Source organism: Cetorhinus maximus, unplaced genomic scaffold, assembly GCF_964194155.1.
Source record: "Cetorhinus maximus unplaced genomic scaffold, sCetMax3.hap1.1 HAP1_SCAFFOLD_1346, whole genome shotgun sequence".
NCBI lineage: Eukaryota > Metazoa > Chordata > Chondrichthyes > Lamniformes > Cetorhinidae > Cetorhinus > Cetorhinus maximus.
Genome location: NW_027597287.1, coordinates 1 through 25730, shown reverse-complemented (window position 1 = coordinate 25730; position 25730 = coordinate 1). Strand labels below are relative to the sequence as shown.

Sequence of the window (25730 nt, the reverse complement as noted above, 5' to 3'; positions counted from 1 at the left end):
CCAGATGCTATGGATCTCTCATCAACTCCCCCAGGCGCTTGTCACACCCTGAGCCAACTGGTCTCACTGAATTCCGTCTTTCACATGAGGGTTTCCAATCTCCACTCTCCAAGAACTCGCCTTGGAATCTTCTCCCAAACCGACGCTTTCTCTCAGATGCCTTCCACAAGGATTCATCTCCAGGGTTTCGAACTCTCCTTCTAATGTTCCTCGTCCCTGGGTCACCACATGTTTCCAAGCTGTCTTTCACACACTCTCTCTTACTGACTCAGCTGTCAACATTACCATTGCTTCACATGCCCATAGCAAAGAGTTACAGACCTCCAGCCATCTCTTTGGACCTTCTTGCCTCTTGAAAGTTGTTCCTGTTTTAAATCTGCTTTCTGCAGTTTTTGTTTCTTTAAATCTGAAGCTTGGAGCCTTTCTCTCGGGCCCTTATTCTTAACTTCACTTAACAGGACCTTTTCCAGGTTCCTGTCCTTCCTTTGACTAGAAGGTCTTCTTTGGCCTTTCCCCTCTTCCATTCCCCTGGATTTTTGGGTTTTCCTTAGCTTGGGACTGGCTTTCTGTCCCCTTTGCCCCAGTTTCACCCTGACAGCTCCTTTCAACCAATTTTAGCTTGGAACTGGTTATCTGCCCCTTTTAGGCTACTCCTGCCCGGTAGCTATCTTCAAAACCTGTTGAACTCCAACAGCTTCCAAAACAAACTGCTGTTTCTAGCTTTTGTGTGTGTGTCTGTGGGAGGGACCTGCCTCGCTGGACCCCTGTGGCTAGGCAACAGCCCAATTCTTCTACTCTTGTTTGTTTAACCCAGCTGCAACAGTCATAAAAAAAACTCATTAGAAATGCAGGCGCATTTTTAAAGTGGAACTAAAACTCAACTTGACCTTTCTTAACACACAGATACAGAAATACAAATCAAACTTAAACTTTAAAGCTAAAACTCATTCCTAGCACCTACAAATACCAATATAACTTACTTAAACTATATTTCCTAACACTAATCTTCTAATAAGGCATCGATACTGTAATTGCTAGTACTGTTTGTGGCCATGTGACAGACTGAATACCCGAATAACAAACACAATTGTAAAGTGTATAAATACGTAAAGCAAACTTCACTCGTTGAACAGTCTCTTCTGAGCTGTATCCCCTGTATGCATACTGGTAGAATAAAGTCTTTTTCTTGTTTGGGCCTTTAACCATCTCTGTGTCGAGCGTCACTTGATACACTACTGCAGTAAAAACTGTAAAATAATAGAACGCGAGCAACGTGTCCATAAGGAACCCAAAACTAGAGGGCATTAAATATAGCCGCTAATCCAAAAATAAATTCAGCAGAAAATTCTCTTGAAATCATTAAGGGTCTAGAAAATAAAGTGAAACTGTTTCCAATGGCTGACTGGTTGATATGAGGACAAAAACTTAATCTCACTAGCAAAAGAACCGGGACGACATGAGAAAAACTTTTTTACTCAACAAATGATCAGGATTTGGAGTATACTGCTTGATAGGGCGGTGGATACAGATTCAGTAGTTGCTTTTAAAAGGGAATTGGATAACTATTTGAAGGGGAAAGAATTGCAGAGATATGGGAAAAACAGGAGGAGCTCTAACAGATTTTTCTGTGAAGGAATTGGCAAAGAATTGATGGATCAAATGTCCTCCTTCTCTGTAGTACTAATCTATGATTGTAGCATTAGTCATTTTCAATTGATGAATGCAAGTTTATTTTTATAAAAACGGACTAGGTTGAGAGTTGAGAGTTCAGAAACTTGGTCCATACAGCCACTGAGTGGCGGAAGTCTGAAACTTACACAGCAAAATTGAATGAGAAATGTTGACACGCTACCTTACAATCGAAAATTCACAAAAGTATGACCGAAAATTGTGACAACGAGAAGTGGGTTAGTGGATGGGAAGCACCTGCCCTCCCCTCATAAACGTGGACATAGAAATTTATATTGTAAAATTTAACAGCAAGTGCCCATAAAAGACTGTACATATGTAGACAGCAACATAAGAGTAGGCCATTCAGTCCTTTAAACTGATTCCACTATTTAATTAGATTATAGCTAATCTGTATCTTAACTCCGATGTAGACAATACAATAAATGCACCAAAACATCACTTTTTATACTGAAATAGTCGAGAGTTGACAGCTCTAATGATAGCTTTAAATAATCTTTGAGACCGTGTTCAAAGCTATAAACTGTGGTCTAGCAGCAGGCAGATTTCTTTACCCCATTTTATGTTCAACAGGCGAGAGGCTGAGTAAATTCAGCCTATATTCTCTAGAGTTTAGATGAATGAAACATACAAAATTCTGTAGGAGGTTGACGACTTAAGAGGTTATATTCCCCAGCTGGGAAATCTAGAACATGGGGTTACAGTCTCAGGATAAAAAGTCAATAATTTAGGATTGAGATGAGGAGAAATCTCTTCAACCAAAGGGTTCAGAGCGTTTGGAATTCCTGACCCCAGAAGCTTGTGGATGCTGCACAATGTAATGAGTAATTTTAAGGCCGAGATTGACAAATTTTTGTCTCTCAGGTACTCAAGGGATGTGAGGAGCAAGAAGAGTTGAGGCAGATCAGCCATGATCGCACTGAATGGTGGAGTAGGCTCGACAGACCTTTATGGTCTACTCCTGTTCCTATTTCTCATGTTCTTAAAAGCATCTCCTTCTTACAAGTGCTTCAATCTTTAGGTGCAGAGTCTCAACTTAATGGGTCAGCCATTTAGGACTAAGATAAGGAAATATTTCTTCACGAAAAGGTTTGTGGATCTTTGAAGTTCTTTATCTCAGAGGGTTTTGGATGCTCAGTTGTTAAATATGATCAAGGTAGAGATTGAAAGATTTTTGTATGCTCGGGGAATTAAGGGATAAGAGGGTAGTGCAGGAATGTGGAGTTGAACTAGATGATCAGCCATGATTGTGCTGAATAGCAAAGCAGGGTTGAACAGCCGAATGGCCTACTCATGATCCTATTTCATATATTACATTTTCAGCCCTGACCAGCCCCTTTGACATGCCAGTCACCGTTAGCTACAGAGGGAGATAAAATGATAAAAAATTAACAGCTGCAGACCTGCCTGGCCCCTTTACCTCTCTACAAGGGCAAAATATTGTGAATGCTACAGAAGGTAAAATCAAAAGAAAAAAATGCTCGAAATACTCAGCAGATTTGATCTCATCAGTAGAGGGAGAAAAAAGTTAACGTTTTAATTCAGGGCCATCAACCTGAAACATTTAACTCTTGGTTTTCCTCTCTCCACCAATACTGTCAGCTTGGTTTTCTCTTTCCACCAATACTGTCAGAACTGTTCAGGATTTCCAGCATTTACTGATTCTACTTCACATCTATGACCTGGTCAGTCAGGCCAGATCACCTCACACACGTACCCAGAGTACATCTGACCAATCCCCTCTGCTATTTATCCAGTGTCCAGACCCCATCACTAACAGAACCCTATGCTATTTATCCAGCGTTCAGGCCCCATCGCTAACCAATTCCCTCTGCTATTTATCCAGTGTCCAGACCCCATCGTTGACCAATCCCCTCTGCTATTTATCCAGTGTCCAGATCCCATCACTGACTGAACCCTCTGCTATTTATCCAATGTCCAGACCCCTCACTCACCAATATCCTATATATTTACCCAGTGCCCAGACCCCTCACTCATCCAATACCCTATATATTTACCCAGTGTCCAGACCTCTCACTCGCCAATATCCTATATATTTAACCAGTGTCCAGACCCCTCACTCGCCAATATCCTATATATTTACCCAGTGTCCAGACCCCTCACTCGCCAATATCCTATACATTTACCCAATGTCCAGACCTCCACTCGCCAATATCCTATATATTTAACCAGTGTCCAGACCCACACTCACCAATATCGTATCTATCCAGTCTGTCCTTTCCTGGCCCTCCTACGGCTCCAACAATAACCGGCGACATTGCGCATGCGTCCAAACCGGGCGTCCAGGTCCTAGTTTCTGCGCCTGCGCATTAACGGCGGCTCTTGGTCAGAATTTGCTGGATTAACTATCCATTTAAAAAAATCATGCAGTTTTACAGCACACTCGCACTAAAGTTGTTTGTTCATCCTCTCTCCCGTTCCGAGTCCCGACGGCTGGTCTGTCTGTCACGTGGCGCCCTCTGACCCCGCGGGGGTGAAAGGTCAGGGCGCCATTTTGCTGAGTTTTCTCTGAGGGATCGACCAGGGCGAAAACTGCCGTGGAGAGAGATAGAGGGACAGAGCGAGAGATGTCCTCCTTCTCCGAGTCCGCGCTTGAGAAGAAGCTCGCCGAGTTGAGTAACTCACAGCAGAGTGTGCAGACTCTCTCCTTGTGGCTCATCCATCATCGGAAACACGCAGGCATCATTGTGCACGTCTGGCACCGGGAGCTGAAGAGAGGTGAGCGCCTCCCCGAGCGGAGTGGCGGCTCCTCGGCTGGACCCGCCCCTGGCTGGCTGGCTGGCCGGCCAACCGACCGACCGGGGAGGGGGCAGCGCCGCGTCCGCCTCTCGGCTTCTGTGTTGAAGCGCTTCCACTTACAGTAACATTACTACTCATAGAGAAATGGAGAAACACTTGCATTTATATAGCGCCTTTCACTACCTCAGGACATCCCAAAACGCTTCACAGTCACTCAAGTACTTTTTGAAGTGTTGTCAATGGCGTAATGAAGGAAACAAACCATTCACATTTTCCCACAAAAACAGCAATGAAATAAATGTCCGGATCATCTGATTTTTGGATAATAATAGAGGGATAAGTACCGGGATAACTTACCTGCTCTTCCCCAAAAAGTGCCATGAGATATTTGTCACAGGTCAATGAGCAGGTGGGGCCTCCGTTTAAAATCTCAACCCAAAGGCGACAGCTTTGACATTGTAGCAGTACTTTAGTAATACACTGGGGTGTCAGCCTGAATTATGTGCTGTAGCCTCTGGAGTGAGATTTGAGACTGTCTCAGTTGAGAGTGTTATTGCCTTTGTGAAGAACATTAGTCCAAAGTATATGTTGAATTCTGTGATGAAGATGTTTCCTTGTTTCAAGAAAAAGTTGAAAGAGCAACTGGTTTAAACTGAGTGATGGTAAATGCCCAGCAATCTCTGGATTTAAGGTTCTGATGTGAAACTAGTTGCTCAGAAGACTGAGACTCTGGCAATGTTCCTTGTTGTCAAGCTGGAATGAATGAATTTAATGTTTGGAAGATTATTGTTAGATCTGGAAGATGCAGTTTCTATCATTGCCTACCTTTTATTATTCCCAAAAGTGCTCTTGCTGTATTAGTGCTGAACTTATTTTGTATGAAATAGGATATAAGAACTTAAGAAATAGGAGCAAGAGTAGGCCATACGACTTCTCATGCCTGTTTTGCCATTCAATAAGGTCATAACTGATCTTCAATCTCCACTCAGTTTTCCTGCCTGATCCCCACATCCTTCAGCATCCAAAAATCTATCAATCTCAGCCTTGAATATAACTCAACACTGAGCATCCGCAGCTCTCTGGGGTAGAGAATTCCAAAGGTTCACAACACTCGAGTGGATAAATTTCTCAGCTCAGTCCGAATTGGCCACCCCCTTACCTTGAGATTATGTGCCTAATTGTGGACTCTCCAGCCAGGCGTGACAGTCTCTCAGCATCTAGCCCATCAAGCTCTCTCAGAATCTTATATGTTTCAATGAGATCACCTCTCATTCTTCTAAACATCAGAGAGTAAATGCCCAATTTACTCTATTGCTCCTTATAGGGCAAACTCTCCTCCCAGGAATCAATCTAGTGAACCGTCTTTGTATCTTTCTCTAAGGCGTAACTAATATTTCAATGATTAATTCTAGCAAAGCAGTTAGGGCAACAAATAAAGCAATCTCATTTGCAGGGCTTATTTCTGGTGCATTGTGAATTGAATAGCATTGTTCCTTTGGGTAAAGTAGATTAGTATGTACAATTTTCATATAAACGTTTCTAATGAGAATTAAATTTCATTGAGGTAGGAGCTATTAAATCAATAACTAATATTTAAATTATGATGCAGTCAATGTAATGTACTAAAGCATAGTTTCCAATTTTCTGGAGTTTAAATTATAGATTTTTCTGATTGTTGTACCTCTATTTTGCCTTTTCTGACTAACCTACAGTATGTTTCTCTTCAATGTTGGTCATGGTTTTTCTGTTGAATCTTGTAATCTAATGGTAAATTTGTTTGGAAAGAAATCACAGACATACTTCTCAGATCATTACATCTCTGATCTTAACTAGAGAAAATAATCAATTTTGTTGGGCCTTTCTTAAAAAAAAAAGCTCTGGGTACTTTGTAAAAGAAAATGAAATATATTTCTGGAGATCTGTGCTAACAGGTTGGTTTACTTGATGGGCCCTATTTACTTCAGTTGACAACATAAAGATACACATGTATTTCTTTGCCTCATGTGTTGAAGTAGACTATATTTTGACGAGATGGAAGAGAAGGGCATGAAAGTATAAACTTAGTGAATTACTGCTGAAACATGTAAACTGCCATACCTATATAGAGCATGTCTGCTTGTATTCCGTTTCCATATTTTCCTTTTTCATTGACTGGCGGTGAATTTGCCTGTTCCTTGAGACTTTTCCATCAATTCTGAAAAAGGATTGAAAACGTTTTTAAAAATGGGGTCGGGGTGGGAAGATGAGAACAGTATTTGGGAAGAAAAGAAAAATGTTGCAATAGAAGGAATGTGCATGGTACTGAGTCTGTTTTCAATTAAAGGGGCAAATTCATTCAGCATTTGGGAAGCAACAGATGGTCTTTCAGTGTCACCTCAGGATTTATTCACTATTCAGGGATCTTAGTAACATGCTTTTCTATACTGAAACTAACTAGTTTTGGATTCTAATATTTAGATCAGAATTCAGATATCTTGCGCCCCAGTAACTTTGCCCATTAAGGATGGTTATGCCATAAAAAATAGTTAGTACCTAGTCTTTTAAATTGGTGCGCAACAACCTTTCCGGTGATTCCAGATTGTTTAAAAAGTAGTGATACATCTTTCTAAAAGAAAATTTGATGGCGGATTCAGTACTAGACTAAAGTTAGCAAGAGGCTGATAGCATTTGAAAACAGAGTGTCCGGAAGAATGCTGTCTATTGAGCCTGGTTATTTTAAGTGCTTGGCTTTTAATATTCTAGTTTACATCTTGGAGATTGGAAATCACAGAAAATAAAATTGTGTGAAATAAACTGAGGTGAGTTAACAGGGAAACATCTTTCTGCAACATAGGAAAAAAGGACGAAGACCATCTCCTGTTCCTAAGTTCTTTTTCCTTTTTTACTGGGATTCAGACCAATCATGAATCAAATCCAAAGATGAGAACTACTTAAATGTGCAGTCATAGTTTAATATATTGATTAATTTAACTTTCTGTGATCAAGTTTTTTCCCCCAAGTGTTTTGTATAAATGCCTGCAATATAATGCATTCGATTTCAGGGATGTTGCTTAAACATAGCCTCCATTTGAGTCAATTCTCATCTTTCCAGAGAATGCAAAAAAAGTTACAAATTCTTTGACGATTATTCCATATTTTTAAATATCCTTTTTTAAAGTGAAATAGGCTCACTCTAAAAGTTGCTAAAATTGAGATCTATACATGGTTTAGCCACCTATCAATCAATTCTAACACCACAGATCCAAGTAGATTTACAGTCTTTAATTGTTAAAAGGTTTAAGGTAAGTTGACTGCAGTTTGAAACAAATGTAAAGCTGTTTTGTAGTTTCTAACAAGGGTTACTTGCTAAGTGCACAGGGAGGTTATCCATCTAAATGTTTTTTGCATTAATTCACAGCAACTGTTTTTTATGTAACATATCTAGCTAAACCAAGCAGGAAACTGACCTTCATCTATCTGGCTAATGATGTCATTCAGAACAGTAAGCGAAAAGGTCCCGAATTCACCAAAGCCTTTGAGGGGGTTCTTGTGGATGCATTTTCACATGTTGCCAGGTACAGTATGAGTTATTGAAGAGCTATATAATACCCTTGGAGGCATTATTCTACAATAGTAACTTGGGATGGGTGTGTTGTGCAGTAGGTAAGAAGCTCATTTGACTCTTTAGCTGATGAATAAGTTGGAAAGAAGATGTGATGTACCCAGAGTACTGGTGCATTTGTTGTTGCAATTAAGATGCTATTGTTAACCAGTCCTTAATGGCGCATCAATTGCATTTAGTGCCCTTTAACATATTCTCAAATTTTCCGGCATCTTCCACTTATTAGATGTACCTGTGACATAACAGCACTGAATCTCAGACTGACCATGGCATCGAGTGGCTAAACTGATTAAATGTTGATATAAAATGTCAGTGGCAGTGTGTGAATGTCAATAGGTGACCTCCCAATGGGCACTCTTCATCTCCATTTTTGATTGCTCTGTTGCTGGAAAAGTTGCCCTCTATCCCATCAGTAACTAATTGGTGGCCAGTCTGCACATGCTTAGAAGCCATATTATTGTCGATCCACTTTATAAACTATAAAACGCACACATCAACTGTGGAAGAGTTAGCTTCACATTAGATCACAGTGTATCTGTCAGGTTCTCCAATGCCTCAACTGGTTAGGAAAGTAAGTAGCTGAGCCACATGTAAAATGAGAAAGTTTCACTGGTTTGTGCCAATTAAACTGTTTTGATTAGGAATAGGGAAATGAGCTAGGGTACTACATCCAGTCGCCTTCCTGCAATCACTGTTGCAGGTAGGTTTGTGAGATGCTCCACTGAGGATAGGATTGGCCTGATTCCAGTGCCCTTGTCTTAATAATTTCTCTCAGCTTGTACCTTTGATCATAGGTGGTCTTTTCTAGTCTTTTTTTAAATTCAATTTTGCAGCAGGATAACTATAATGAAAGCTGTGATGTTAGTAACAATTGTAAACAAGAATAATAAAGTTACTGGAGTTTCTGTTGATTTTTTTTTCCCTTTTCCTTCCCGCAGAGAATCTGAGCAGAGTTGTAAGAAGCAAATGGAACGAGTCCTGAATATCTGGCAGGAAAGGATCGTCTATGATGTTGATTTTATTCAACAACTTAAGTTAACTGTGGATGAATCTAACAGCCCGCTTCCAGTAGGTATGCATATCATAAATTAAAATGTGACCTTGTCAGCATACAACCTGTGTATTATAATCTGAATTAATCAGATTATCTTTGTCCTTAAAGTTACTTGGTTGAAACAAACTGCCTCTTAAGCCTCATTTGTAAAGTGAGATAGTGTTGTTTGAGATGCTTTCATGTTGCCAGCTATCTACTAATCAATGAGTCTGTTTAGAATAAATTATATTTCTACTTATGTTAATCTCTCACTCTCATGGTGTTACTATGAGAAGGAGTGAAATTGAATGCAAACACAATTTGAGTATTGCAAAATTGGGAAACCAGCCATTCTGATTTCTTATGCCTTCATGTGTTTGATTTGAGAGCAGTAGAGCTGATGGCCTGGGAGTGGGTCTCCACATTACCCTTTCTGTCTGGAAAAGTACTCAACATAAAGGGGAAAAGTGGACAAAATAAATACATACTTAAAAAGAAAAGCAGTTCTTTAATGGGGACATAGTTTGAAAAAATTTCAATAAGGCAGTCACAGTAAGATTGTCAAAGTTGTCAGAATAAATTCCTAAGTTTGCGTTGTGACATAGCTTCATACAAGTGACGGTCTGCATGCTTAAATGCTGCTTTTCACCAGTGTCATTGAGGGAATTTGAGCAGAGGTGAAATATTTCCCCATATAAGGAAATTTGGAAGAGGTACCTGCATCTGCCATCCAAATCAAGTGCAGTACTGGCACAATACTTTATATTGTAGGGTGTGATAAGTTGAAAATGCATAGGAATCCTTTTGCATGTTGAAGTCAGAATAAATTGGGACTTGCTGACCAAGTTGTCATATTGATTTGTATGTAAAATTGAGTAGAATGGGGAATATTACAGTGGGCTTGTTTGGTTGTCCTTGTGTTTATTTTTGGACAGCACTGTCTATGATGTGTTGCTGCATTCTTTTGCATGTTTGGCCAAATTAACGGTGATTGCAGAAAAACTGTGTGTGTAAAATGTGCTGTGAAACACAGGAAGCAGTGGTCAAGCCATAAGAAATGTTAAATGTCACTATACAACTGTTGTCCACACTAAGAACTTTGAAACTTTGATTCAAGCTTGCAACGCACATTTACTACTTGTTTGGCTATATCATTATACTATACTAAAACATGTATTTTATACCCTGTAAACTTGCAGTGTGCTCTGGTGCTTTTCTCACAAATCAAAATTAATTTATGGTAAATGTTAAATTCATGTTTGGCCAATGGCAACATGTGTCTCTGTATGTCCTGGTTGACAGTTATTCAAGATTTTTAAAAATCTAAGTACAAAAGTAATTGGAAATGAGTGAAATGTGCTGAACTAAATAGCCCCACACTGTGCTTAACCCTACACTGCATTTAAAAAAAAATCACAGATGGCTTTTATCCTAATGGTTCACAGTAGTTTTGTTCTGTATAATTAACACATTAGAATAAACACAGTAAGGAAGGAGAGAAAAAAATGTAATTGTTATATTGGGAAGACTTGATAATTTAATCTTGCATTATAGTTTCAAAGAGCTTCAATAAATTAAGCAGCTTCAAAGAGTTATTTGTATTAAGTTCTTGCTAAAAGGGTGAATCATAGTCTTTAAAAAAATTCTGACTTTAATCATTCTAGAAATAAGTCTGTTTACAATTAAAATTCTGTTTAATCCCTTTTCAAAACTATTAACTGTGAAGATAAGCACAGTTGACGAAGACAGTGATCTAAAGCAGGGTGAAGAGAATCAGAGGAAATGAAGTTTAAAAACTTGAAGGGTTGTTACTGTGTGCGCTGCTACCTGTAAATCTACATTGGCAGTGGTAGATTTTAGACAATGAAGTGATGATCTAAAATTCCGCAACTAAATTTAATCTGGTTAGTTTTATCTTGTTTTGTCTTTTGTGAATGTCCTTCATCTACTCCTCTTCTTGCATTTGCTTTGATGATATAATTAGCAATGTTGATTTTTATCCCAATTTAAAAATTGTAATGTTTTGAATTTATAATCAATGATCTTTGAAATACATATTTTCCTTTCATGTACCTACTAAAACTGAATATGTAATTAAGATATATAGGCTTTAGTGCTGTAAATGATATGATAATGTTGAGTAACATCTGTATTTACATATTCTCGGAAAAGTTTTGATATCCTAGTGTTGCCCTCCGGTAATAATTCCTAAAGGAACAATTCAAAGTTGGATTAAAGTATTGCAGGCAACACATTAAGCTGGCTGGCAACAAAGTATTCTGAGTCCCTGAAAATGAATCTTATTTTAGAGTAAAACAAAAACAGAATTACCTGGAAAGACTCAGCAGGTCTGGCAGCATCGGAAATATGTAGCATATGAACACACTCGACCTCTCCCCCGATGCTGCCAGACCTGCTGAGTTTTTCCTGGTAATTATGTTTTTGTTTTGGATTTCCAGCATCTGCAGTTTTTTGTTTTTATCTTATTTTAGAGTGTTTGCCTTTCTGCATGTAGCCTCTCAATCCAAGTTGGGTGGTAATTTCAGGTCTGTGTTGTGAAGCTGTACTTTTTGCTATGATTCTTTATTGTAAATGGAATAGATATGCAAGTTCTTAGTTTGCTTTTTGACGAGATTCATTCTACAAAATGGCTCTTGAATATCACGATCTGGCAATCGATAACTTGTGTAGTTGACAAGTCACTGCAAAATATACATGATTTTAAGTACCAGGTTAAATCTTTGGTAATTATAAATATGTTTTGCCGCTACACAAATTTCTAATGAATTAGTGTGTCAGGTGTTAGTTGCACAAGTGGTTGAAGAAATGAATCAACCCTTGGACTTGTGAATCAACGATATGTTCTGTCAGTCCGAGGTCAATCAAGGCCCTAAATAAATAATTTTTTTAAAAAAACAAACCGTGAAAATATCAGAAATTGAGGGGAATACAGCAAGAGATTGTCTAAATGTAATTTTTTTTAAAAAACTGAAAACATTTAAAAAAGAATAATTGAAAACTTAATGAACTGGAGCTCAAATTTGTTTGGGAAATTGAACCACAGATCTGTGAAACTATTTCATAGCAATAAAATCGGAAATTGAACATGAAAGAAAAAACAGATTGTGGCTAGGATGTAGCATTCATTCTATGTTTCAACAGAGACTGACATTTGTTCCTTACAGGTAGAATGTAGTGTTGGTTTTCATGTTTTCAATAGCTGCTGTGATGAGAAATCCTCATGTCTTTTGATTTATAAATCCGCAATACATTAGTATGATCCGAATTAGAATAGCAGGACCAGTGGAATATTATTGAACCTTGCATTTTCTGTAGCAAATGCATACAACTGAATTTTGAAAGGAGGGAATAGAAGGAAAGACTGTCTGTTTGCAACTATTACTAAGACTACTCCATAATCAAGAAAAATTAGTTGGTTTTGCTAGACTTATTTTCTTTCCTCCAAAATAGAAGCATCTCTGCCATTTGACCAATCTAGCAACTTACTGAGAACTCTCAACTTTGAAAGTTAGTCCTTTCTAACCTGTAGTGACTAAGTTTTATATATAATACACTATGATCAATTTTTAAAATAAACTTATAATGTGATTTTAAATCTTCTTTAGATAGCTAGCCTTATACTTGCCACGAAAGCTTGTATTTATGTCGGATCTTTCATCCTTATTGGATTCCCAAAAGGCGCCACAGCCGATGGTAGTTTAAACCATTTTTATATTCTGCCTGCCACTGATTTGAGTTGGGAATTTGACAATAAATTGCAAGTAAAATATGTCCAATAAACATTACCATGTAGAAATGTCAATTCTGAATAGATGATACTGACTGGCAGTTAGGATGATTATCTTACAAATTTTTACACCAATAAAGTAGTTAAACTTTAGTGAGATTTGCTGTAAAAAGTGGTCACAGGTCTGCTGGGTACAACAGGCAATGACAATTGTAAGACTACACAAACATTACTCAGCATTTCTGCCTCGAAAACAAGAACCCATGCTTTGTGTGTTTTTGACCCCCTTATTGGCATTTTAGGATTATTGTATAAGCTGAGAATTCCCCTGAATATCCTTTATAATGCATTTTTTGTAGCTTAAAGTGCTGTAGAATTGCATTAACATTGCATCGTACAATGAAAATTTTTGTAAAACTTTTCTACCCTAGTAATTACCTTCTGACAGCAAATTTAATCTTTGCAGAGAGTACTGGTTCTAAAGTCGTATATGATCAACCACCATCTTGCCCGTCATCCAGTGAAAGGCAATCTCGGTCTAACAGAATTCGTAATGCTGAGGTTGTTAAAGGTCATGAATCAGCAACATCTGACTCTTCATCCAGCATCTCATCTGAGACCAGATATATAGGTCAGTAGGTTTCCAGAGAGCCAACAGTATACCACCTTTCTAAGAAAGATGGAATAATTCCACAAAAAGAAGTATTTTAAGATGCATCCAATCTTTACTATTTTGTAAAGTTGGTTGTGTCTGTGTCCAACCTTTGATCATGGCTCAGAACCTTAGAACTGATTAATGTTTGTGTTTTTTTTAAGCTCTTGATTTAACAAGGTGGGATTGATTTACCTGTTTATACTGCTCATGGATTGGATTTCAGTGTATTTTGCTTTCTGTGCTGAAAATCTAGTGGAAGTGCAAAAGCTTAGGTGGTGAGGTGGTCAGGCTATAACCAAGATCATGTAAAGCACATTTCCCCCTTGTTATTGAGAACAGAAATGTTTGTAAAAAAACAAGACTTGAACTAAGAAGGTAGATTGCAATGATATTGTGCCTTTCACATCTTCAGAACACAACAGTCTTTATAGCCAATGAATTACTTTTGAAGTCTAGTCATTGTTATTATGTAGGTAGATGAAGCAGTCACTTTGCTGTAGGTTAAATAGTTTTGTGGCATCTTTTAAGTTCTCCTACCTGAAGAGACAAACTTGGTATGAAATTTCATCAGAAAAACGGTACACGAACAACCCCACATTCCCTTGGTTTATGCATGAGTGTCAGCCTAAATTTATGTACATAGATGCTGTAGTGACTCTTGATTCATGACTCTTTGACTCAAATGTCAGAGAGCTAGCATTGAATCAACTGACCAGTAAAAAAAAAAGCAAAAGTTAATGATTACTAAGGAATGAATTGGTAATTTTGTTTTAAGGAGAATATGCTCTGGACTAAAATCACACCTCTTTCCATTGTGGTTTCTACAGGGTTACTTTTACAACAACTTCTATGTAGTAAATTTCCACTTTCAGCTGTGCCATGGGAGGGGTTGGGGTGGGTAGCTGGTGAACAGCAATTGATCAGTTTTGAATACTGAGAGAGAATCTGTGAGACATCTCAGACCAATCATTGTACATGGAATCCTAGAATTCTAGAATGGTACAGCACAGAAGGAGACCATTTGGCCCACTGAGTCCATGCTGACTCTCTGCAAGAGCAGTTTAGCTAGTTCCATCCCACACCCTTTCCCGGTAGCCTTGCAAATTTTTTCTCTTCAAGTGCTTATCCAATTCCTTTCTAAAATCGAAGCTGCCTCCACCAACCTTTTAGGGAATGCGTTCCAAATTTTAAACATTCACTGCTTAAAGTCTTTCCTCATGTTACCTTTTGTCAGTCACTTTGAATCTGTGTCCTCTGGTTCTTGACCCCTCCGTGAATGGGAATAATTTGTCCCTATCTAGTCTGCGGGGAACCCACCCCCCGGCCTTGGTTTTGAACGCCACTATCAAATCCCCTCTCAACCTCCTCTTCCCTAAGGAACATAACCCCAACTTCTCCCAGCTATCTATGTAACTGAAGCCCCTCATTCCTGGAATGATTCTCATTCATCTTTCCTCCACCCCCTCTAAATCCTTTACATCCTTCCTAAACTGTGGTGCTTAGAATTGGACACAATATTCCAATTGAGGACAAACCGGAGTTGTATAAAGGTTCACCATAACTTGCTTGCTTTTGGTAGTCGATATCTTGATTTGTAAAGCAGAGGATTTTGTATGCACTTTTAACAGCTTTCTCTGCTTGCCATGCGAACTTTGATGATTTGTGCACGTATACCCCCAGGTGTCTCTGTTCCTGCACCCACTTCAGAATTGTACACATTATATTGCCTCTTCGTATCCTTCCTACAAAAATGTATCACTTCCCATTTATCTGCACTGAATTTCATCTGCCACTAGTCTGCCCATTCCACCGGTCTGTAAATGTCCTCTTGAAGTACATTACCATCCTCCTCTCAGTTCATGCTACTTCCACATTTAGTGTCATCTGCAAATTTTGAAATTGTGTCCTGTACACCTACATCTGAGTCATGAGGTGTCAGCTGTGGCTCAGTTCATAGCACCCTCACCTTTGAGTCAGAAGGTTGTGGGTTCATGTCCCACTCCAGGACTTCGAACAAAAAAAAAAGTCAAGAACTGTGAATGTACTCAAAAGAGTTACATCTGAGTCATTAATAAATGTCAAGAAAAATAGTCCTAGTACTGACCCCTGGGCAACCCCACTGTATACCTTCTCCAATCCAAAAAAAAAACTGTTCACCATTACTGCTATCCCTCTTTTATTGCTCCTAATGTGTTCCTAAAAAAGTGTGCTAAACAAAAACATGCTAAACAAAAATCACATGCCCATAAGAAGACATGTAATAAGGATGGGTTACACTCCTGACCTGTAATTTTTACATTTAAAAACCTATTGGTTGCCTTCAACCTAACTAGCCCAAAAATCCCCTTCTACTTACTACTCTTTCTACTCAACTCCTTCTTTCCACTTCCCACCTCCCGCTTGCTGATTTGCACCACCCGGTTGAAGCAGTGAGTGGGAAGGAGCAAGGGGTTTCGGACAGAGGGAGCGAGGGGTTCGGGAGAGAGAAGAGTGAGTGGGAGGGAGTGAAGGGTTCAGCAGAGGGAAGTGGCGAGTAGGAGGGAGCGAGGGGTTTAGGTGAGGGAAGTGGTGAGTGGGAGGTTTGGGAGAGGAAAGCGGCAAGTAGGAGGGAGTGAGGGGTTTGGAACAGATGGTGAGTGGCGAGCAGGAGGGAGTGAGGTGGTTCGGGAGTGGGAAGCAGTGAAGTGGTGGGAGCGAGGGGTTCGGGAAAGATGGTGAGTGAAATGGTGGGAAGTGTTTAAGAAAACAGGCTGAGCATGCCCGTTACAATGCAGTTCTTGGGGCATCTGCTGTAACTGCACTAAAACAAAATGGAGGTCAAGGCCAGCAGCACTATTTGGGTAAATTCCCTAATTTACAAAGGCTGCTAAAATGAGAACGCTCATTAAACGGTGGACTTCAACTTTGCTGGCAAGCCTATTATGTTAAACTTTATCAAACACCTTTTGGCAGCCCATGTACACGCATCATCTCCTGACGGCAAGGTCAGAATTCGAGCAGTGTTGACTGAAGCCTAAGAGGAGGTTGCCGATCAAAGATTGGTGCTCTTAGTAAATAGAAGCCCTAAAAGCGAGGGGAAGAAAAAAAAACTTGCCATTAAAATAAATGGACTGGAACCACATGTGATTGGTACTCTAGCTGTACAAATACGAAAGTTAAGGCTAATATAAATTGAGCCCTTCAATCAACACAACCTTGCATATTCAGGTGTTTTAGGGTTTAGCCTTATTTATTTTCTTGGATACAATACTGCTAACCACCTGTATAATTGTTCTGAGCATCTTGCATTTGAGGTGTGCCTGACCTGCCAAACATTTAATTATACGATAACAAACCAGAACTACATCAATGATGTTTTTGTGATATCAACCGGATGTTTTTATTTTTTGCCCATGTGCTGCTTCAATCTCTTCAAGGGCAGATTGAGAAAACTATTGCTAAAATTCATTCTACTTGGTTCAGTTGGTACAAATTTGCGATGTGTAGATAATGTGAAATAATGAACATGCTGCACTTCCTAACCAGAAATAGTTTCTAGTTTACCCTCCTACATTCTCCTTTGTAGCTTTCAATTTTGTAATTTAACTGACTTTGCAGCACTTGGGCCTGGCTGTCTGCTTTTTTTCTAAAGCATTGTAAGCGACAGCCCATTGAGAAAAGATTAGCAACAACCAGTCTGAAACATGACACATCTCCAGTTTAAGTGAGAGCTTGCTTATTCTAGGAGAAACCACCCAATTATGTTTGGCAGTTTTGTTTTGAAAGAGATCTATCAAGTTGATGAGCGATGTGTATATATAGGGCCATGCCAGGATATTTGACTATTTAGTTTCTATCCCATTTTGGTGCTTTCCAGGCAAAGCGTACCAATATTCTAAACAGAAATAGAGTAAGCTTAAATATTGCAAACATTACAATTTCAATAACAATTCCCCCTCATTGATGAGTTTCCTGTACCTTGATTAATGGAAGGATTGTAGCTTAACAAAGCAGAGGGTTGCTGTAAGCCTTTTCATACAGAGCCGAGAAGACCCCTTACCCCATCCTTGTAAAATTGTTCCTAAATTCTTGTGACCAGTATCATAAGTTGTGTGCTGTTCAATCTCTCTCTCACAAAAAAAAAACGAAACCTCGCAAAAAGGCTAGAAATTCAGCCAATACTTTTTAAGAAAGTAAAAGGATCATATGCCTGATGACTCTAGATTCTGATTTCTCAGCAGTGGTATCATTTAGGATGAAGCTTGTATCAGCAATTAAGCACCACTTTGGACAACAGAGAATGTCATAATGGGCCCTAGTTTCTCTTGAGGTAGTTTTGCCTAAAACTACCATATACCATACTGGGTAGCTAAGATTTGGGTAGAGGCATAGTTGAAATAAACCTAAGAAATAATGTTTTGCCAAACCCAAATACATTGCATTAGTCAGCTTAAGGTCAGGTGAAGGGGAGACTCCTTCTTGCTCTGTAATTTATTCCCGTCAAGTATTTATCCAATTAACTTTTGAAAGTTACTAATAAATATGCTTCCACCACCCTTGCAGGCAATTCTTTCAAAAGCATCATAACTAGCTCTAAATTACAAAAGTGTATCATCTACCTTCTTGTTCTTTTGCCAATTAAATCTGTGTAATCTGGTTATTGACCCTGCTGTCAGTAGAAACCTATTTATTCTTTCCAAAGTCCTCATTGACACATATCTACACAAAACCTTTGCAAGCTGACAAGCTAAACTTGTTTGCAACTTGAGATGTGGGCTACCTCACTATGAGTTAGGGTTTAAGTTGTAGCTGATATACATTTCTTATCCTGTACATTTTGAGATTCGTAGTTTTTTCAATAAGCAGTAAAATTTATTCATCCTTCAAAATGTCTCTCCATTGTGTAAACTTAAATTTTTCAAAGTACTATCTTGAGAGGTGGTGTTACTTTTAGCACGTGCAGATTTGTCAACTCTGTAAACCATATACTTTGCTGTTGGAGTCACACTGCTCTCTGTCATGAGGTATTATTTATACTTCAGACTTTCTATCTAAGTACAATTTGATATGGATCCCCCTTCAGCAGATCTCAGAACCACAAGAATCAGGTGGCCATCTAAACTATTTTGTGTTCTTTAGATAATACAAGTTTCAAGAATGGCTGGTTTCCCATCAATTGAATCTTGCTTCAGTTTTAGTTGACAGTACGAGAGCACTGCCTAGATTTGAACCCATTTCTCAAACTGTGGCTACTGCCTGGGCTTACATCAGTCACGTGACTCTTGGACTATGGTACAGGTGCACTCTCACAACTGGCAGCCTTCGGACCCAGAATGTGCCGGATTTTGGATTTTGCTAGATTTCAGGTTGGGCGCTTTGGGCGGTGGGCAGTTCAGGCCAGTCTAGGTTGGGTGGGGTCAAGGGTTGCTTGGAGCGTGGATAGGCGTGCAAGTAGCGAAGCAGTTTACTATTCCAGCGCCATGCAGATGCATAGCCGAATTGTCCAGGTAAGTTTAATTTTTAAAATGCAAGACAAATTCCGAATGTCTGGTTTTCAGACAATTCCGGTTTTTAGACAGCTAGTTTTGAGAGAGAGTACCTTTAAGGCCTTTCTACAAAAACAAAGACAGCAAAGCAGAGTGTGGCTACTACAGAGGTATCTCACTTCTGTCCATAGCAGGAAAGACCTTTGTTCGCATCATCCTGAACAGACTTATCATTGTGGCAGAAACGAACCCACCTGAGGCTCATTGTGGCTTTTAACCAGGTCACAGCACAGTTGATATGATATTTATTGTGAGACAAATCCAAGAAAAATGCCTCGAGCAGAACATATCCCTTTACTTAATTTTTGTTGCCCTCACAAAGGCCTTTGACGTAGTCAATAGGGGAGACCCTCTGGACAATCCTGGAACAGCGTGATTGCCCAAAAGAATTTATCATGGTCAGACAGCTGTTCCACGATGGAACGAAGGGCCAGGCCCTTTTAAATGGCAAATCATCAGCTCCCTTTGAGGTCTCGAACAGAGTGAAGCAGGGCTGCGTTCTAGCACCAGCCGTCTTTAACCTGTTCTTCACCTGTGTCATTAACCATGCTGTTGCGGAACTCAAAGAGGGAGTGTACCTCCGATATTGTCTTGGTGGCTCACTCTTCTACGACGTCTCAGTGTACAACCAAAACTTCTGAGAAACTCATCCAGGAAATCCTTTTCGCCAATAATTGTGCCTTAATGGCTCACAAACGAGAGATCATGGTTGACAGATTTTTCAGAGCCTTCAAAGCTGTTTGGATTGACCATCAGTCTTGGAAAGACTGAGATTCTTTCCCAGCCCTTGCCAAAGCCCAGCATTGTTCAACCAGACATCTCCATCATTGATAGAAAGCTGAAGAATGTTGATAGCTGAAGAATGTTGACAGCTTCAAATACTTTGAAACCATTATCACCAACGATGGTTCACTTGATAGAGATATCAGCTAGGATCAGCAAGGTGAGCCAGGTGCTCAGGCTTTGCACCAGAGTAGTAAGCCACCACAGCATTGGACTGACCACGAAGACCAAGATGTATAACGCTCTTGCCATTCCTTGTCTCCTATGGCTGAGAGTCCTGGACTTACCACAAACACATAAAGCAATTGGAACAATTTTTACGTGCGTACTCTTCGCTCCATCTTTGGTACCTGTTGGCAAAGCCAGATCACAAACCTCGAAATCTTAGACCAAGCCCAGACAAAAGTGTTGAGGCAATGCTTCTGAGAGCTTAACTGTGCTAGTAGGACATGTAATTAGAATGGAGGACCATTACATTCCGAGACAGTTGCTGTATGGAAAGCTGGGATCTGGCAAAAGAAATCAAGGTCAGCTGTGCAAGCGCCACAAAGTGTGGCATCAAGTCTAATGAACTGGAATAATCAGCATGCGAAGGAACTCGCTGGAGTGCCCTGATCCGTAGAACTTCTATCACTTTTGAAAAGGATCAATGTCTTATTGCTGCCTGTGAGCAACTCATAGATCAGTGTCTGTCCATGTCACAACATGAGTTCCAATGCTCTGACTGTTTCTGACTCTGTTTTTCCAGACTGGGACTACATGACCATTTCAGTGTTCATTGTTGATGAGTCTGTACATCCGTCGTCTTTTTCAAACTCGAAGAATAACAGTCACCTTTATGGCCTTTCTATCGTTTTACAAATATTTTTTGCATTATTGAAAATGTGTACAATTTTGCATTCTTGTTTCAAAGGATTTAGAATGTTTAATTCCATACTGTAATATATGATTTTATTTATATTTTCTTTTTGCATTAAGCCAGTGTTTTCTTCATCCTATGTGTCTTGATGGAAAAGCGTCCCATTGATTGCATCTTCTGCCAAAATGCTCTTAATGAACCAGATTAAAGAAAGGTGATGTGAATTTTAGATAAGTCTTGTGAAGGGACTAGTAATTCTGTTTTTCCTCTTTACAATCAAAAGAAATATTGTGCATTTATGTAGTGACTTTCATATCCTCTGGTAATTCCAAAATGTTTTACAGTCAATTAATTACTTTTGAATGATAATCACTATTGTTATTCAGGGAAGCATGGATCTATTAACACCTCTCACCACCCAGCATTCAACCATAATGGGCAAGAGTGAATCTGGTAAGTGGGGTGGCTTTTAAAAAGCAAAGGAAAAACAGAAAAATGACCCTAGTCATGTTTATGCCGTTGCAGTTATGATGGTGGCATTCGCAGGTCCCGCTTTGCCATAAATCAGGCTTCCACATTGCAGTTGGGAGCCTAAGTTAAATGTTACAGTTGCCGCACAGGTTTCCTGAGGTCTCTAAACCTAGTCGTGAAAGGGAATCAGGAGCTGTCAGCTTTGCAAATTAAGTGTCTTTCTTAGCATACCTTGTGGAACAGGAGTGCTTCCCTCACCTAGCCCCTCAAGGAAATTTGAGCCTTTCTTTCTCTATTCCTTCCTCTGCGCTGACCTCTTCCCAAATCCACCTCCCATAGCTTCTCCTCAGTGGTTTTTCTTTTCTTCCCAAGGGTTGCAGCTGCTGTCTTATATTGCTGGTCGTCTTGCTCGGCTGATAAACAGTAAATGACAGAAAAGAAATGGTGGAAGTTAGATCTCTGCGTAGCTGGTCTTGCCAAGTTCTTTGGCTGTTTTCTGTCTCCTACAGCTTTCCTGTAAATATTAGAGCCATGGTGTACAGATTTGCGCACAACAAGTTTATGAATCAGCAAATAAATGATTAACCAGATAATCAGTCTTTGCTACTACTGATTGAGGAATAAACTTGGCCGGTGTACTGAGAGCTTCCTGCACTTTATGCTGTGGGGATTTTGCATCTTGGTTTAACGCTTCATCTGAAAGCAGCACTTCTGATAATGTATAATTCCCTCATTACTATATTGGATTGTCAACCAAGCTTCCATACTCAAGTCCTATACGAGGATTGATTTCATGACTTCTGACTCAAGATGAACCAAGCTGAAACCTTATGATCCGTGGAGTATATTTTAATTCAAAGAATGTTGACTGCACTAGAGTTCATGGCATAATCATTTTCTATGGTTTTGGCGGAATGCTTACTTTCATCTGGGGGCCATCAAACCTTATTTATATGATATTTGTACTTATTTACCCTTTCAACCTGATCAGGTAATCTGTTGATTAAATAGTTATTTTGTATTGTGAATATATTGTGACAGCACCGCTGATTAATTTTGGACGGTATTGATATGCATGATCACCAAAATCACTTACAAAATCTCATGTTGGAAGAAAACCTTTTCTCAACTTGAGAAATTCTTATTCAGATTTTTAAGAAATACTAACATACGAATTAGGAGCAGAAGTAGGCCTTTTAGCCCCTTGAGCTGCTCTGCTATTCAGTAAGATCATGCCTGATCCGATTGTGGCCTCAACACCATTCCACCTACCCCCGATAACCTTTGACTCCCTTGTTAGTCAAGAATCTTATCAGTCAAAATCTATCTACCTCCGCCTTAAAAATATTCAATGACCCTGCCTTCACCACTCTCTAGGGAAGAGAGTTCCAAAGACTCTCGATCTTCTGAGAGAAAAAATTTCTTCTCACTTCTGTTTTAAATGGGAGACTCTTTATTTTTAAATTGTGTCCCCTAGTTCTAATCTCTCGCACAAGGAAACGTCCTTTCAGCATTAATTACTTTTCAGTGTATCTTTCGAAAGCTCATTTCTTGGCTCCTGACCTCATTACAGCTTGGTTCAAACATGGACAAAAGAACTGAACTCAAGGGAATGACTGCCCTTGACATCAAAGCAGCATTTGGGAATTAGGGAAACTTTGGGGTCACCATTGACTAGAAACTTAACCGGACTAGCCATATAAATAATGTACAAGGGCCAGAAGCTGGGAATTCTGTAGCGAGTAACTCACCTCTTGACTCCCCAAAGCCTGTTCACCATCTACAAGGCACAAGCCAGGAGTATGATTGATTGATTGAATAACCTCCACTTGCCTGGTTGAGTGCAGCTCCAGCAATGCTCAAGAAGCTCAATACCATTTAGGACAAAGCAGCCCACTTGATTGTCACTCCATCCACCACGTTAAACATTCACTGCCTTAACCACTGGCGCCCAGTTGCAGCAACGGGTACCATATACAAGATGCACTGCAACTCACCAAGGTTCTTTGGACAGCAGCTTCCAAACCGCAACCTGTACCATGTTGTGAGAATGTCTAATTTCATGATTCATATGTCTTGGAAGTTTAATTTTTAAATGTAAGCTAAATGGGGATAAAAGCCTGGGTTTGGGAAACTGATAAGCATCTTGAGGTAATTACCATTCGAAGGATGGCCTGTGTTTACTTAAAGGAGTTAGAGGTGTGAAAACAATAGCAACAGGTGGCCTGCTCTTGGCTTAGGAATGGAGCTAGCATGTCAGGTAAGATTGCAGTTGGCCCTGTTAGAGATGCAAATTATTCAGGTAATTTCCCAGATCAAAGCAAGGTTTGAAACAAGATGGTTTTAAAGTATCCATATACATTTCATATCAAAGGACAGGCTTGTGAATAGTGGTTGATTGGTTTGAATCTCTATCTGCGACATTCCAGATGTGCCACTTTTCCATGGGAATAGATTGCAGGGAAGCTGTCTTTTGTCTGAGTTTATCTATGTGTTTTCTCACAAACAGTCAGTCAGCTTGGAAGACTGCGAAGGTAGTTGTGTATATGCTGACAGCCAGAAGAAGGGGCATAAGGGCTATTAGGAACCAGGGTTGTTCCTGAGTTGGGGCCACTAAGCAGAAATTGAGCCTGGCCCATGGTTGCAATGAAAAGTTCAAATTTGTGAGGAATTTAAATTTGCAGATCTACCTGGTAATGCTTGTAGAAGAGATCAGCAGTGGAATCCTCGCAGAGAGAGAGCTCTGGATGTTCACGCACCAGACTGGGTAGCTGAGGAGAGGCGAACTGGGCCTCAGTTAAGTTTTAAGAATTGTGGCACGTCATGGCTTGGTCTTGGGAGAAGTGAAGGGATCCTCAAGATCCCTGGAAAGCATAGGGAACTCTTGGGTGGAATTAAAAACAGAACCAGAAGTGGTCTGTTGAGATTCTCTGATTTAAATAATAAGGGTTTACAAAATAGTGTTAAGTTACTGCTACTTGCATTGTTTAATTCCTGTACAGTAAAAGGTTTTTGAAATGTGAAATCTTGTGGCATAATTTTTTTCAGTTAATAACTGGGAGTTTGAATTTATTTTTAAAAGTTAACGGTCTCCCTCGAGATTATAATAACCTCCTAGAAGGACAAGGGCAGCAGGCACTGAAACATCACCGCCTGCAAATTCCTCTCCAAGCCACAAACCATCCAGACTCGGAACTATCGTTACAATCCTGGTATAAACCAGTAACTTTAAAAAAAATTAGAATTCCCAGTTATTAACTGAAAAGACCACACAGCAAGATTTTGCATTTTAAAGGGAAAATATTTTTACTGACAAAAGAAAAGGAAAAAAAGCACTATTAATTTAACGCTTTATCTCATAAGCCCTTATACTTTAAACCAAAATTCTGAACAGAATCTCCCTTTTCTACTTTTCATTTCAACCGAGAACTCTTTTTTTGCATTGCAGTTTCTTGAGTATCCATTCAAATCTCTTGGAACCAAACCAATGTGTGTCGCAGCTCCAAATGGTTTACTGTAATTTTTCTTCTTTTTTCCAGTTATCTTCTGAGTTGAGGGGTTTCTTGGATATTCTCCCACAAGCATCTGACTAGCCCAATTCTTCAACCCTACTTCAACACCTCACGAATTTGGATTTCCTCAGCCTGTCCATAGCCTCACTTGCATCCTTGCGTAGGGACTCCAAATTAGAAACACCCCTGGTTCCTGATGGCCATCTGCTCCTTTTACTGGCTGCTGCCTTCTCCAAGCTGCTCCAGACCCAGACTGCCAAATACAGCAGAGATATGCCAAAGCAAAAAAAAACTTCCTAACCCCATAACCCACCTCTATGACAATTTGACATATGGCTGCTTCCAAATAGAAATGCAAATTAATTATCTTTAACTTCATATCTGCCCTTTGATCTGAAAAGATGTGGATACTTTTAAAACCTTCCTTTGTTTACCAGGTACCTTCGAACTTTTCTTTGATCTGGGGAAATTACATGAATAATTGAAACACACCAGGTTTACACCTTAACTTCAGACCCTCTTCCTAGATGTCTACAGCCCGTCTCGAGATATTCAGAAAGGCCACTATAATCCTGGAAAAACTCAGCAGGTCTGGCAGCATCGGTGGAGAAGAAATCAGTTAACGTTTCGAGTCTTCATGACCCTTCGGCAGAACTGAGTATAGTTAGGAGAAAGGTGAAATATAAGCTGGTCTAAGGTGGGGGGGGGGGGGGGGGGGGGCGGGGGGGAGAGAGAAGTTGAGGGTGGGATGATTGTGGAGATAAGCAAGCAGTGATAGGAGCAGATAATCAAAAGATGTCACAGACAAAAGGATCAAAGAGGTGTTGAAGGTGGTGATATTATCTAAGAAAAGTGCTAATTAAGAATGGAAGGCAGGATACTCAAGGTACAGCTCTAGTGGGGGTGGGGTGGAAAGACTAACAAAGTTTTAGTTTTAGATTTAAAAATAATGGAAATAGGTGGGAAAAGAAGAATCTATATAAATTATTGAAAAAAAAGGGAGGGGGGAGAAACGGGGTGGGAATGGGGGGAGGGGGAGTTTAAGATCTAAAGTTGTTGAATTCAATATTCAGCCCGGAAGGCTGTAAAGTGCC

The 25730-nt window shown here is 39.7% G+C and overlaps 1 protein-coding gene across 4 annotated transcripts; it reads left to right on the top strand.

Annotated features, from left to right (window-relative positions):
• Window positions 1-4191: 4191 nt before the first annotated feature.
• Window positions 4192-25201, top strand: LOC144676085 (regulation of nuclear pre-mRNA domain-containing protein 1B-like). Of its 4 annotated transcripts, none has more exons than XM_078536600.1 (5): window positions 4192-4428; window positions 7874-8003; window positions 8989-9118; window positions 13298-13462; window positions 24664-25201. In XM_078536600.1, the coding sequence occupies exons 1-4, from the start codon at window positions 4278-4280 to the stop codon at window positions 13460-13462; spliced, it is 576 nt and encodes a 191-aa protein (XP_078392726.1). In that variant the 5' UTR covers window positions 4192-4277; the 3' UTR covers window positions 24664-25201. The 4 variants fall into 4 exon arrangements, with proteins under 4 accessions (XP_078392726.1, XP_078392724.1, XP_078392725.1 ...); XM_078536598.1 differs by having other exon boundaries at window positions 8989-9122; window positions 24664-25006; XM_078536599.1 differs by lacking the exon at window positions 24664-25201 and adding an exon at window positions 20773-20877.
• Window positions 25202-25730: the final 529 nt, after the last annotated feature.

What these genes read in the sequence shown, in the direction of transcription:
- LOC144676085 (XM_078536597.1), top strand. Translation starts at nt 4,278, where the DNA reads ATGTCCTCCTTCTCCGAGTCCGCGCTTGAGAAGAAGCTCGCCGAGTTG. An exon ending in GCACCGGGAGCTGAAGAGAG is followed by an intron (nt 4,429 to 7,873) that starts GTGAGCGCCTCC and finishes TAACATATCTAG; the next exon opens with CTAAACCAAGCAGGAAACTG. An exon ending in GCATTTTCACATGTTGCCAG is followed by an intron (nt 8,004 to 8,988) that starts GTACAGTATGAG and finishes TCCTTCCCGCAG; the next exon opens with AGAATCTGAGCAGAGTTGTA.